General features: G+C 44.8%; 1 protein-coding gene across 1 annotated transcript; it reads right to left on the bottom strand.

Annotated features, from left to right (window-relative positions):
* Positions 1-926: 926 nt before the first annotated feature.
* LOC309686172 (aldo-keto reductase family 1 member B1-like) lies at positions 927-11,513 on the bottom strand. Its single transcript, XM_082498732.1, has 10 exons — positions 11,378-11,513; positions 10,359-10,526; positions 9,715-9,831; positions 8,318-8,395; positions 7,763-7,885; positions 4,140-4,246; positions 3,903-3,984; positions 3,289-3,372; positions 2,422-2,504; positions 927-1,596 (listed from the first exon to the last, which is right to left on the bottom strand). The coding sequence occupies exons 1-10, from the start codon at positions 11,441-11,443 to the stop codon at positions 1,554-1,556; spliced, it is 951 nt and encodes a 316-aa protein (XP_082354858.1). The 5' UTR covers positions 11,444-11,513; the 3' UTR covers positions 927-1,553.
* Positions 11,514-12,176: the final 663 nt, after the last annotated feature.

The raw sequence follows: 12,176 nt of genomic DNA on the forward strand, positions 1-12,176 counted from the left end.
TATGCATTATCAGTTCTGACACCTCTCTTTCATCTGCTCAGAAAGACCCCCCTTTCTGCCAGTCCTGCACAACCTCCTTCAGAGGACAGTTCACACTCCAGATCTACTCAGACCTTGGAAAAAGTTTTAAGAACATGCAAGAAAAAGACCCAACAGCTAGCCACTGGTTTTACAGGTGCCTAAATGTATTTTCTGAAGTCTTAAGCATCTCTCAGAAAGCAACAACTTTAAAACCATTACCTGCAAGTATTGTGAAAACTGTTAAAAACCCAAGGGACAAACACCTCACATGTCAAAATTTGGGAGTAAGTGTATTTTTCTGTCCTCCCAGAACAAAGTAGTAAGTTTCTGTTCTGCTAGTTCATGTCACAGGATTTTCCTGGAAACCTATATTTACTATATTTGCAAATGGTAGCTTGTACAAGCACAGAATTCCTTCCTGCATCAGATGCTGCCTGCCTGGAAAGGGCAAGTTTTCTGCTTACTAAAACAATCCCATAGGATGCTGCATAGATTTTGTATCTTCAATGGAATGAGTTCTCTAATAGCCAAAGTGTATATATATGTGTGCATATATATGCAAAATAAAGACTATATATAGTATATATATATCAGTAAAATAAAGTGATTTAAACATTAGTATATTAGCTGTCAGACATAAGTTCTGTTAGACAGAGTTCTAAACAGAGGCTCAAGCAGACTCATCAATGGCAACAGGTTCATCACACTCCAGAGTTCTACAGGGGCACTAGCATAAGAACAGCAGATAGCTAGCAGGTTCATACATAGGAAGTTAACATCGACAGCAGATGATTTATTGAGGGGCAAAAATTTTCACTGCTTTTGTGTAATCTCTAGAATCAGCTGATATAATACAGCTACTCCAGCATTACTGCCATTAGACCATTCTTGAAATAACCATCTCATTATGCACAGTAATGAAACTGTATTTTATTATAAGCAAAACCAGCTTTTATATCACCAAGTAACCAGGACCCATACACTTTTCAAAGAGCTACCCATGTAGAAACTGATGTACTTAAAAAAAAAAAAAAAAATCAACTTAAACTTCCAATTAGAGGGAAAAAAGCACGGAGTGTTACAAAGAAACAAAACCAAACCCAGAAATAATCAGGAAAAAAGCAGACCTCATTAATTATGTAAAATCTGCCAATAACCTGGTCCTTCCAGACAACAATAGCCACTACCTCCAATTCACAGTATTCCAAAATAAAAGTGACTGCTTGTTCAAACTTTCTCAATGTTTTCTGCTTACCAATTCCAGACATGCAGTTTGGCAAAGACAAGCTACTAGTCCACACAGTGTGCTCTTCAGAACCATTTTAGCATTTCCTTCTTCAAAAGAAAGAAAAACAAAACCAAACACTCCAACACAAAGTCACCGAGTACATATACTGCATCTTTGTGGGGGGAAAAGAAAAAAAGAAAAAAGGAGGGGAGGGTGCCTGATGCAGTGAGAAAGCTGTGTAGACAACTCATAGGCAACAGCAGAAGCATATCCGAGAAGTCTGGAGAAAGGCAGGAAACAGTCTTCAGTATTCTGCATTGAAAGGGTAGTCCTTGTGAGTTTTGCACCTAAAGGAAATCAAATAGGAAAGATTATCTCATGTCTGAAAGACACTACAGGCAGCTGTAACCGCTGCAAAGAGCCACCAAGGGAGGAGCTGAAGTGTATAAAAGCAGAGTCAGTTTGTTTCTGTTTTCCTTGGTGAGGCCCTGCATTTGTAAACAGATTCTTGAGTGCTTTCTGTTATTCAGGCTCTGAGCATTTCAAGCTATGCGACATAGCTACTTTTAGCCAACTAATTTAAGGTTTCACTGTTTACTGCCAGGAAGACCTCTTCTGCAGCCTTCCAAAGATTTCATATCTGGCTTTAGGCTTCCAAGTTGCAAACCCTCATGTTACTTTTTGAATGTTCACCCACTTTCCCAACCACTCCTGAAGAACATACAGTCAGTTTTTATAATATATCTAAGGGTCATGGCAGAAAGGGAAAAAAAAGACATAAGCAAAGTTCATCAAGAAGTTGAGTCTGCATCATGCTCATTTCTCCAGTATAGGCAAAAATAAAAAAGTTATTCATAAGAAGCCTCCTGTTGCAATTCCAGCTACAAAGAGTTTATTGGAGACCAAACTGAAAACAAACATGAAGTTTGCTTTATGCTCATCATGATTTGGTTCATAACATGAACGTTTAAATCTTACTCTGAAAAGCTGTTTTGAGGATGACCCCTTTGGAAATTGAGTTTGCACATCCTGAATTTCAACCAAGCCTAGTATCTGTAACTTTGTATACTAAACTATGACATACTGATAACTTAACAGCTTGAAAAAAAAAAAAAAAAAAAACCACAACCAAAAAACCCACACAAACCCAAAAACGTCCCACTGCCACTTACGTGCTCATCGCACAGGCTCTCCAGTTTCTGTTAAAGCTGAGAATGGTTGCCATCTCCTCTTTAGTCAATTCAAAGTCAAACACCTGACAGGAGAAACAGCTGGAAATCACATCTTTGAACAAATCACAGATTGTAAGCAAAAAAATAATGAAGTTAAAGAACAAGTCCACAAGGCAGGGGTGCTTGTTAGAAGAAATTACTGTTTCATGAAGGAAGGAAAGGAAAAAAAACTGCTCTCTGGATTTCTGAGACTCCATTAGCTGGAGTGGGGAAGGAAGTAATTAAAAAAATAAATCTCAAGTTGCAGTTACACGTGCCAGTTGTTTTATGACATCTGGAGAGCACGTAGTCTTGCGAAATGCCTCCATCCTCCATTTGTGAAAAATGCATCTTTCTGTCCTATTCCAAAGGAACACCTTCAAGACTTTCATATTCCACCTAATGTAACAGAGTATCTTCCAAAAATCTTAGTACTGCTTTCAGCCAAGGACCACTGAATCAAGAGCAGTGACATGGTTTCTGGACACCAGGACTATTTTCTTATGTAGAGCGAGCACTCAAGACTTTTGTGGTGTGCGACTGCCCCCAGGCCCCAATCAAGCTCTGTCAGATGACTCATCCACATGGCATAGAACAGGAAGCATTCCATAACGTGACTGCTAAGATTACCAGCATAGTGTTTCTAAAAGCTTTGTTGACTCCTACTCTCAAACTGTAACCTGAAGTTTAGCACTCAGACTGTAGGTAAACATACAGCAAGAAAAATCCCAGTCCTCTTGCCTGAGGAAGGATCACTGCTTGCTCTGCAGGGAGATGCCATGCCATCCCTGAACACACCATGCACCCAGGTTACTCCTAGTGACTCACCTTGAAGTTTTCCACAATGCGTTGTGGTGTGACAGACTTGGGAATCACAATCACATTTCTCTGGATGTGGAACCGAATGAGAACCTGCAAGAGGCATACCACCGAGTCAGAGAGAGGATGGTTTTTGTTCTCCAACAAGCAGAGACTGTTCCAACAGTTGTTTGCTGTAAACTGTATGAATCAGTAGAATTAACCTGTTTCTGTAGAGCCGCATTTCAAATCATACTCAAATGCTAAGCAGCGCTTTCTGAAATGCAAATAGAATAGTGGTGGAGCCCCACAGAGAAGGGCTTTTCTCATTCAGTTTAGAGATACTCAGCTCCTTTCCTTCCTGCCTAGACTTTCAGTAGGTTCTCTGCAACAGGACTTGAGACTGTAAGAGTGAAACATTACAGCATCTGAAGAAGGGCAAAGTAAATGTTTCTTGTTGGTAGTCAAAGAGCCCTTGCAAGCACACATTGAAGGCCAAATATAGTAAACAAACCTGCATTGCTATTTAACACCACAGAAGAGCACCAAAGGTGACCAGGAATCAAGCGCCAGCCTCTCCTTTACTTTGTCATTAGCTGTCCTGTGTTGCAGGAAGGGGTACCCACCGTCTGGCACCTACCTACCTGCGCTGGGGTTTTGCTGTGCTTGGCTGCAATGTCTTTGATCTTGGGATCATCCAGAAGGGAAGGATCCTCTGGCTTAGCCCTACACAGAGGAAAGAAGATCAGTGGCAAGAAACCTCCATAGATCCAACCTAGCAGAGATCTGTATCTGGATGAATAATTAATGGTGCACTTGCAGTCTCAAAGTTTCAAGCACAATCCATGCCAGCTCCCTTGCAAAGCACAAAGCAATCTTACCATGGCCTGTCAGGAGAGCCAAGTGGACTGTACGCTGTCACAGCAATCCCTTTGGATTGACAGTACTTGATCAGCTTCTCCTGGGTAAGGTATGGATGACATTCAACCTGCCAACATAAGAGATTGACAGTGATTCAACTGCTTTAACATGTTCCAGAGATTGGTTTTTAATCAAATCAAAGGCTGATTTTTGTTCTAACTTATAGTTTCTGTGTGACATTACTCAGCCTTTGCCTTCTGTACACCACCAGCTGCTTTCTACTATTTGTAGTTCTCCTTGCAGTAAAGGGTCCAAGGACTGTAACACCACTCCTTAAAACTTTGCTGATCCATGCAATCTCCCAACATATGGGACAAGCAGCTACATAATTGCCCAAGTGGGACAGTTCAGTAAAATGCACACACAACAGAACTGTAGAATTATAACAATAGGATAGCAGACCAGTAAGTACAAAGTTCTCTTTTCATCCCTATTTAAACATGCCATAATGTTTTTTTATGACTACCATATTAACTTCAATACCAGTATTGTTCAATTCATTTTTATTTGCTTTGCATCAATACTCACACTGAATACCTCCAGTCTGCAAACACTGAGAATGGCTGACTGCTACAGATTTTAGTCCTTCAGCTCGCTGTCCATTACAGACTTTCTATAAACACAGATGTACTTACCATGAATTTCCATAAGAATATCTACATAAAAGAGTACAGACTCCTTAACAGTGGCTCTGTATCCTGGCAAGCTAAGGCACAGACCTGCAGTATGGAACAGGAACTATTCATGTGTCAGGAGGCTGTGAATGAACATGAATATTTGATACTTTGCATAGAGGGACTTTAAGGATAGTTACACGCCAGGGAGCACTACTTTTCCTTCAGCTGGCAATATCAAGAACCTTTTTGACTACACTGTCATTTGAGCCTTCTGCAGCCTGCTTCTGCATTCTGAGGGAAGTCCCTGGAAACTTGTGCTACTGGCAGGTGGAGCAAGAGAGTGCAAAACATGGGATCAGTTTACAGCCTCGAGTGCTTTATTTGTGGTTCTAGCTGCCTGCTGTTACCAGAAGCCCACATGACCATTTCCCTTCTGGGGCATGTTGGAATATTAGACAACAGGACACAACTCAGTTTTTGGGACAGATTATACATATTTATTTTGCTTCAGCAGCACCAGAAACACAGCTACTGAAGAGTAACAGAGCATCTGGTTATTTTCTCAACTATTCAATAGCTAGAATTTATGCAATATAAGCCAGGAAAAGTCATCCTTACCTGTCCACAGGCAGTCAAGTTGCAAAAACTTCTGGGCTACATTACCTAGTCTTACTTTTGGACCAGGATGAAAAGCATATGATGTGCATTTAAACAAGTATCTTAAACTATTGCAATCCAAACTGTGTGATAATGATTAAGTACTTAAGAGTCAGATTTCCTTACTGAACTAAATATAGTATCATTGTAATGTAATTACTACTTTGCCAAACTATTTTTCACCACATGAGACCAATGTGCATACTGACTGCATTCAAATTAAGAATGGGAATGACACCAAATACAGGGTATTACTGGATTACATGTGAAACATCTGCACAGAGAAAGCGTTTGCAGGAAGCACTATCACTATTGGGCCAACTGATAAGTGTTAATAACATTGTTACAAGTGTTAATAATAAGACAAGGTTTCAGGCTTGCAAGCATTTCTTCAAAAGCAGTAAGTTTTGAAAGACAGGGACTAAAGGCCCATTGCTCTGAGCTTAACCTGATTATAGCAATCAGAGCTTAAAAACCATTTCCAAGTGTGAGAGATATAAGGTCAGTAACCTCTATGCAAGAGACAAGGGTAATTATCAACTACAGTGATAGTGGCAGCAAGGTGTGGCAGATGTTGAAAGGTATCATAAGACTTCTACTAAGTACATTGGGACTGATTTTGGAAAACACAGTAGAGAATTATGAATTCTGTACTTGTCAGAACATTTCAGTTTTCTGTTGGATAGACTCCAGAGAAAAACCACATTAGCTTTCTGAAAAAAGGTGTTAAAATCCCTTTTTGGTACATATGCTCAAGCTACCACAATAAAGTAAACAGTTCTTATAATTGGGTATCACTAACAGACTGTAGTCCTTCCAACACCAGGGCAATCAAGGACAAGTCTAGATAGACCCCACAGGGAGCTATCCTGGGACCTGTCTTCTTCAGTAACTTGTGCCAGGCTATAATCTTGTCAAGTTTATAGATGATGCCAAACTGGGGGAGGACCAGTCATTATACTCAAGGGCAGGGCTACCACTTCAGAGTGACCCACTTAGGCAGGAAGAACAGGCCAACAAAAGCCTTATGAAATTCAACAAGGCTGCACACAAAGCCCTGCACCTAGGAAAGAAAAGCCCCTGGTAATAACACAGACTGGAGCCCAATGACCTGCAAAGCAACTATGGTGGAAAAGACCTGGGGACCATAGCAGGCTGAGCTGAAATGAGCCAGTAGTGAGCCCTGGCAGCAGGAACACAGCCAGTAAGTTGCAGGAAGTGATCATCTGCCTCTACTCAGCACTTTTATAATACTGTGTCCAGTTTCTTCCCCCCTTCCCAGCCCCCTCAGTAGAAGACAGACACAGTCAAAAATTCAGAGGCCCACACTGCCCCCAGTGGCAGTGGCTGGGGGCTGGAGAACCTGCTGTATTGGGAAAAGCTAAGGGAGCTGGGGTTGTTCAGCTTGGAGAAGGGAAGGCTTCAGGTCTCCTAGTAGCAGCTTTTCAATACCTAAAAGAAGCTAACCCAAAGACAAGCCAAGCTCTTCAGTGGTGCATGGTGGGAGGACAAGAGACAACAGGCATAAGTTGAGACAAGAGAGGTTGAGACTGGACGTAAGAAAACTCATTCCCTCCCCCATACACCCAAAGTGAGGTGTCAGACAGTGGAGCACACTCCCTAGAGAGGCTGTGCAGTCCCCAGCCTTGCAGGTTTTCAAGATAGATAAAGCCCTGGGCAACCTGGTCTGATCTCATGGCTGATGCTGCTCTCAGCTATAAATTACAGCAGATTATCTCCCAAGGTGTCTTGCCATCTGAGTTTTCCTAAGATTTTATTCGAGTGCTGTCTATATACCTGAATGTTTCTGTTCTATGGCCTACCTTGCAACTCCATTCCCTCCTTCGTCATAACCCTCATTAAGTCTGTAATCAGTTCATAAAGCATGTTCCTCTTCAGTTCCCTCAGACACCAGCAACAGGAACTGGCCTCTCCACAGAGGAGTTGTAAAAAGGTCATCCAATTCTCCGTTAGGTCCTCATATAAACACACACATCAAGTTTCACTCTACTTCAAGGAAGTTTTTAAAGCTCATCCGAGTGCCCCCTGCCCTTGATTCTGGAGCTGCTCCTTGCCAGATTTACAAGCAGTAGGGCAGAAAGCCCATAAAACCCAGCATCTTATGCATCCAGAAGTAGTTAAAGGGTGGGATTGAGAGAACATACTGCGTCTATTCTACTATCGCTTTCTATAATCTTATACCATAATAAGCTCTTCGTAACTCTTTAAAAAAAAAAAAAAAAAAAAAGAGACCGCACACGAAAACCACCACCACCCAAACATTTGCCTGCTATCACTTAGCAGCTTACCTGGTTATTTGCAGGCTTGTATTTCAGTCCTGGCTTGTTCAAGATTCTTTCAATCTGCTCATGGTTAAAGTTGGAGATCCCAATGGCTTTTACCAGACCAGCATCCACCAGCTCTTCCATGGCCTAACAGAAAGAGAAGTGAAGTCAGTGTCTAATATACATGACAGGGGCTGAAGAACATGTGCTTCTCATGAAGGAAATAAGCCATGTCAGGAAGAACAAAATAAGCATTTAGATTTTCAGAATTCAAGTTTGAGGGAAAACAACCAACAAAGCAATAGTATTTGTGCCATGTCTCCCATAAGACCAAAGCTCAAAGACTCATTCTTTGAGACTGTGGAAATTCACAGCAAGTTACAAGGGGAAAATAACAATACCCAACAATCCACTATTGTGCTAGTGAGTCCTTCCAAGTAGTTCTACATACGTGGTTTAAGCCAAATTGGCTACTGGAGACAGGACAATACATGAGACAATTCAGACTGCTGAAGGTAATGAAAACATGGAAGAGACTGCTGAGAACAGAAGACATTCTCCTGCTGTGGCTGCACTTACCTCCCATGTATGTAGAATATCTGTGTTGCTGGGTATAGACATGCCTTTGTCATCTGTGGGAAACAGCTCCTCTCCTGCCTGTTGGAGAGAAAGAAAATGCTCAAAACACTCTTCGGTGGGAAGTTAGGTTAACACCAGCTAAAGACTACAAACTCCTACTGCAGGACAGACTAATTCTTATTATCTACATATGTATTAGATAATAGTAATACTCATTATCTACATTCTTCAGTCTTTTCTTTTGATTTCAGCTGGGATTATGGCATTTTTGCCCACAGCCATCCCAATAAGAACAGGGACACAATGCCCTCTGGCTCATCAAAACACATATGGTGAAACATAATCCTTCACTTGTAGAATTTACAAGTTTACTTTCTGTATTAAAGATACACAGTTCTTATGTGGACATAATGAAGTGTTTTAATAAAATGTGTAACAAGGACCCACTTAGGACCTGGAACATGTTCAGTCTATATTGGACTATATCTGCTGACAGGTCTTTCATAGTGAGACTCATTGTTTAAGTTGCTGGCACAGGGAATGTTAAAACAGCCTGAGTCCCAATTAGGACTACATGCCAGGTATCAACTTCATTCAAAACCAGCTGTTTTCTACTGATACATTATTACACCACAACACATTTTCACTTTGATAGTTTTGTCAATATGAAACTAATTTTAAAAATACAGAATCTATGAAAACCAGTTGATCTCAGAAGCAACAAGTAGAAGATTTTGATCAGGCTTCAACAGAAACAATAAGCTTAGAAATAGTCAAACTGAGACATGCAGTCTCAGTTCCTTCACATGCAGTCAGTAAAAGAGTTAGGAACTAAAAAGTTTCACCTTTTGAAATCCAAGGTCTGTGGAACACTAAAGCTCCTACAGCAAAGGTCAGCTCAATCTGTACTGTATTAAAGGACTCAGTGACTAAAGACAGAAATGGAAGACAGAAACATTCTCTTGTTCTGTGATTCTGTAACATGCAGAGGAAAGAATTTCTGTCAGGCAGCAAAGCACAGCCCTCCTTCCAACAATGATGGAACCACATCGTTGTCAGTTGAGCATACTTTGGATTTGTAGAAGACAACACATAGTCAATAATCAAAAGGAGAGCAATATAACTTACGCTCGCAGCAGGGAAACCCCCCCCTAGTTCAAGGTCTGCCCCTTCCATGATCAAAAGGGCAGAGGATGCTGTACAAGCAGGAATCTCAGAGACAGGGATCAATAGCCTGGCTCACATGGCCAGGGTAAAGCTGAGCATCAGAGCAGTGCTGGTACACAACAGACATGATGATCTGTGTCAGCAGGAGCAATTACTGGGCTGTAAAGCCATACAGCTCTTCAAAACTGCCAGTCAAAACAGACAAAGCCAAGGCATTGCTGTTACTGTACCTTGAACCCAAGAGGCCAGTGGATGAGGTAGAGATCCAGGTAATCCAGTTTCAGGGCAGCAAGAGTCTTCTGGCAGGCTCCCTTCACCAGAGGCTTGTCATGAAACGTGCACCACAGCTAGAGACAAAATGCCAAGGCACACCATGACTTCCTAGGTTAAAGCTCTTGGAACTCTTCTGTCCTGTTCAGAAGAGTGCCCGTCCCCCTTGGAAGATGATGTGGAACTAGGTCATCTTACTGATCTTCAAACAGGCTTGCTCTGTAAGCCAGACTGGCCTGTGATACTGAGGGCAATACATGCAGTGGCAGCACACATGACTGAATAGCGTCATGGCAGACAGCAGTAGTAGTCTGGCTTCATTAAGCCTTCATTTAAAACCCACATACTAGAAGGTCAGATACTGCATGAAAGAGGACAGCATAACTTCACGCCAGGAAAAGCTTAAAGTATCACCCATATTAGTGCTACATATTCTGCATAATTCTCCATACAGGATGAGGCAAAGTAGGAACTTGTCTCAAGAGTAGCCTAAGCGATGTTCCAAATCGCTCCATGCTGCACCACTGAGTAGGAAAGTAAAGAACTAGCAAGTTAGTATGAAAAAAGAGGTATCTCCTGGGATCCTATACCACCACATCCATACCTTACTGACAACAAAGAGGTCCTCTCGTTTCACAACGCCTTCCTTGATTTTCTGCTGGATCCCATCCCCAACTTCATTTTCATTTTGGTACACATAAGCACAATCAAAGTGACGATACCCAGCATCGATAGCAGCCATCACTGCAGCTGTTACTTTTCCTGGTGGGGACTGAAAAAATAATATCCAAGAAACTTTAATCAATATATATTGAAGGCATTTTTCCTAGCAAGGTGAAGAACGCCACCCCACCCAAAGCAAACCCCCAAGTAAAATAAAGCAAAGAACACCAACAGCTTTAAGAAGACCCCTACTTTTTCCTGCAGCATTCTTGAGTCCGTATGCACCTTGAATGCAGGCCGCTGAGCTTACAGCCAGCTCCAGCCGCCCCTCCATCATCCCGTTCCACTCCACTCCCAGGCAAGGCTCAGCCCAACAGCTTTGCAGAGCCGAGGCCCCAACACTGGCACCGTTCTCCAGAGCCAGGCCAAGGCCTCTGCACTTCCCCAAACCGCTCCTCACAGCAGAAGCCCTCAGCAGCTGCCAGACGGGGGTGGGGGCCAGCCCCGTGGAGGGACCTCAGCCCCGGCGACTCACGTCCCCGGGCAGAGACCCGCAGCGATGCGGGAGCTCGGGCTCCTGCGAGGGGGCAGCGGGCAGGGAGGGACCTCCGGGTGGCCAAGCGCCGCAGCGGCACCGCCGTACCGAGAGGGTACCGCTGGCGGGGATGTCGGTGTCGCCGACAGCGCTGCGCCCGGCCCCGGGGCCGGGGCGGTGGGGTGTGAATGGGCGCCGAGCCGGGCTGAGCTCCGACGCCGGCAGCCACGACTGCGCCAGCAGGGCCCAGGCCGCCCCCAGCCACACTCCCTCTCTCCCTCCCTTCCCAGCGCGGGGCCGGGGAAAGGGCGCTCGTCCCGCCCGGGCGGTAACGGGCAGGGCCAAGGCCGGGCCCCGGCTGGGCACGGCCGGCCGCAGCCGCCATCCCGGGGGAAGGGGGGGACACCTCCACGAAGCTCCGTTACCTTCCATGTTCCCAGCCCCAGGATGGGCATCTTGGCCCCGGTGTTCAGCTGCACGTAGGTCGCCATAGCCCCGCACACGCCAGCCGAGAACACCGCTACGGTGGCTGCCGACACAGCGCCTTTAATAGCGGCCGGGCCCGGCCCGCCCCGCCCCGGCGCGGCGCGGCGCGGCGCGGAGAGGGGGGGACGGCGGGGCGGCGCCGGCGCTGTACCCCGGCGGGGCCTGGGCTGGGGGAGCCCGCGGCGGGGATACGGGGTGACGGCGGAGGGTCGGAGGAAGCCGCCGTGTCTGCGGGCCTGCTGCCTTGTACCCGGCGGTGCTTACACCGGGGCTGCGCTCACTTCACGGGTGGTGGCCCTGTCGCGTCGGCTCAGTCCCTTCATGTCACGTTTCAGCCGTCGCCGGGATGGGGGTGACAAACGGGACGTGAGGCAGGGGTGCCTCCCTGCGCCCTGAGAGCTGCCGGCAGGTTGTGTGCCTCGGGCTGAGCCCTTCTCTGGAGCGGCGTGTCCCCAACAGGGATGGTGGCCCAGGTTGGTCCCCCTTGTTGGAGCCTTGTGACCCTGCGTGCTGGTAGAGCAAGATGGCTTGGGCAACCCCGGCGTGGTTGGCTCATGAGAGCGGGGAGAGCCTGTTTCCCACTCCAAATGGGACAAATGCAGCTTCCATTTCAAGCCCAAGTGAGCTGTGGCTTAGGAGTAATTCAGGATAGACTAAGTTAACAAAACAAAACAAAACCCAGAAAACTTTATTTTGAATGTTGGGAGAGTTTTTTTTAAAGTGTTTTGAAAGTCACAG

The sequence above is a fragment of the Vanellus vanellus genome (assembly GCF_965231255.1).
Source record: "Vanellus vanellus genome assembly, chromosome: 1".
Classification (NCBI taxonomy): domain Eukaryota; kingdom Metazoa; phylum Chordata; class Aves; order Charadriiformes; family Charadriidae; genus Vanellus; species Vanellus vanellus.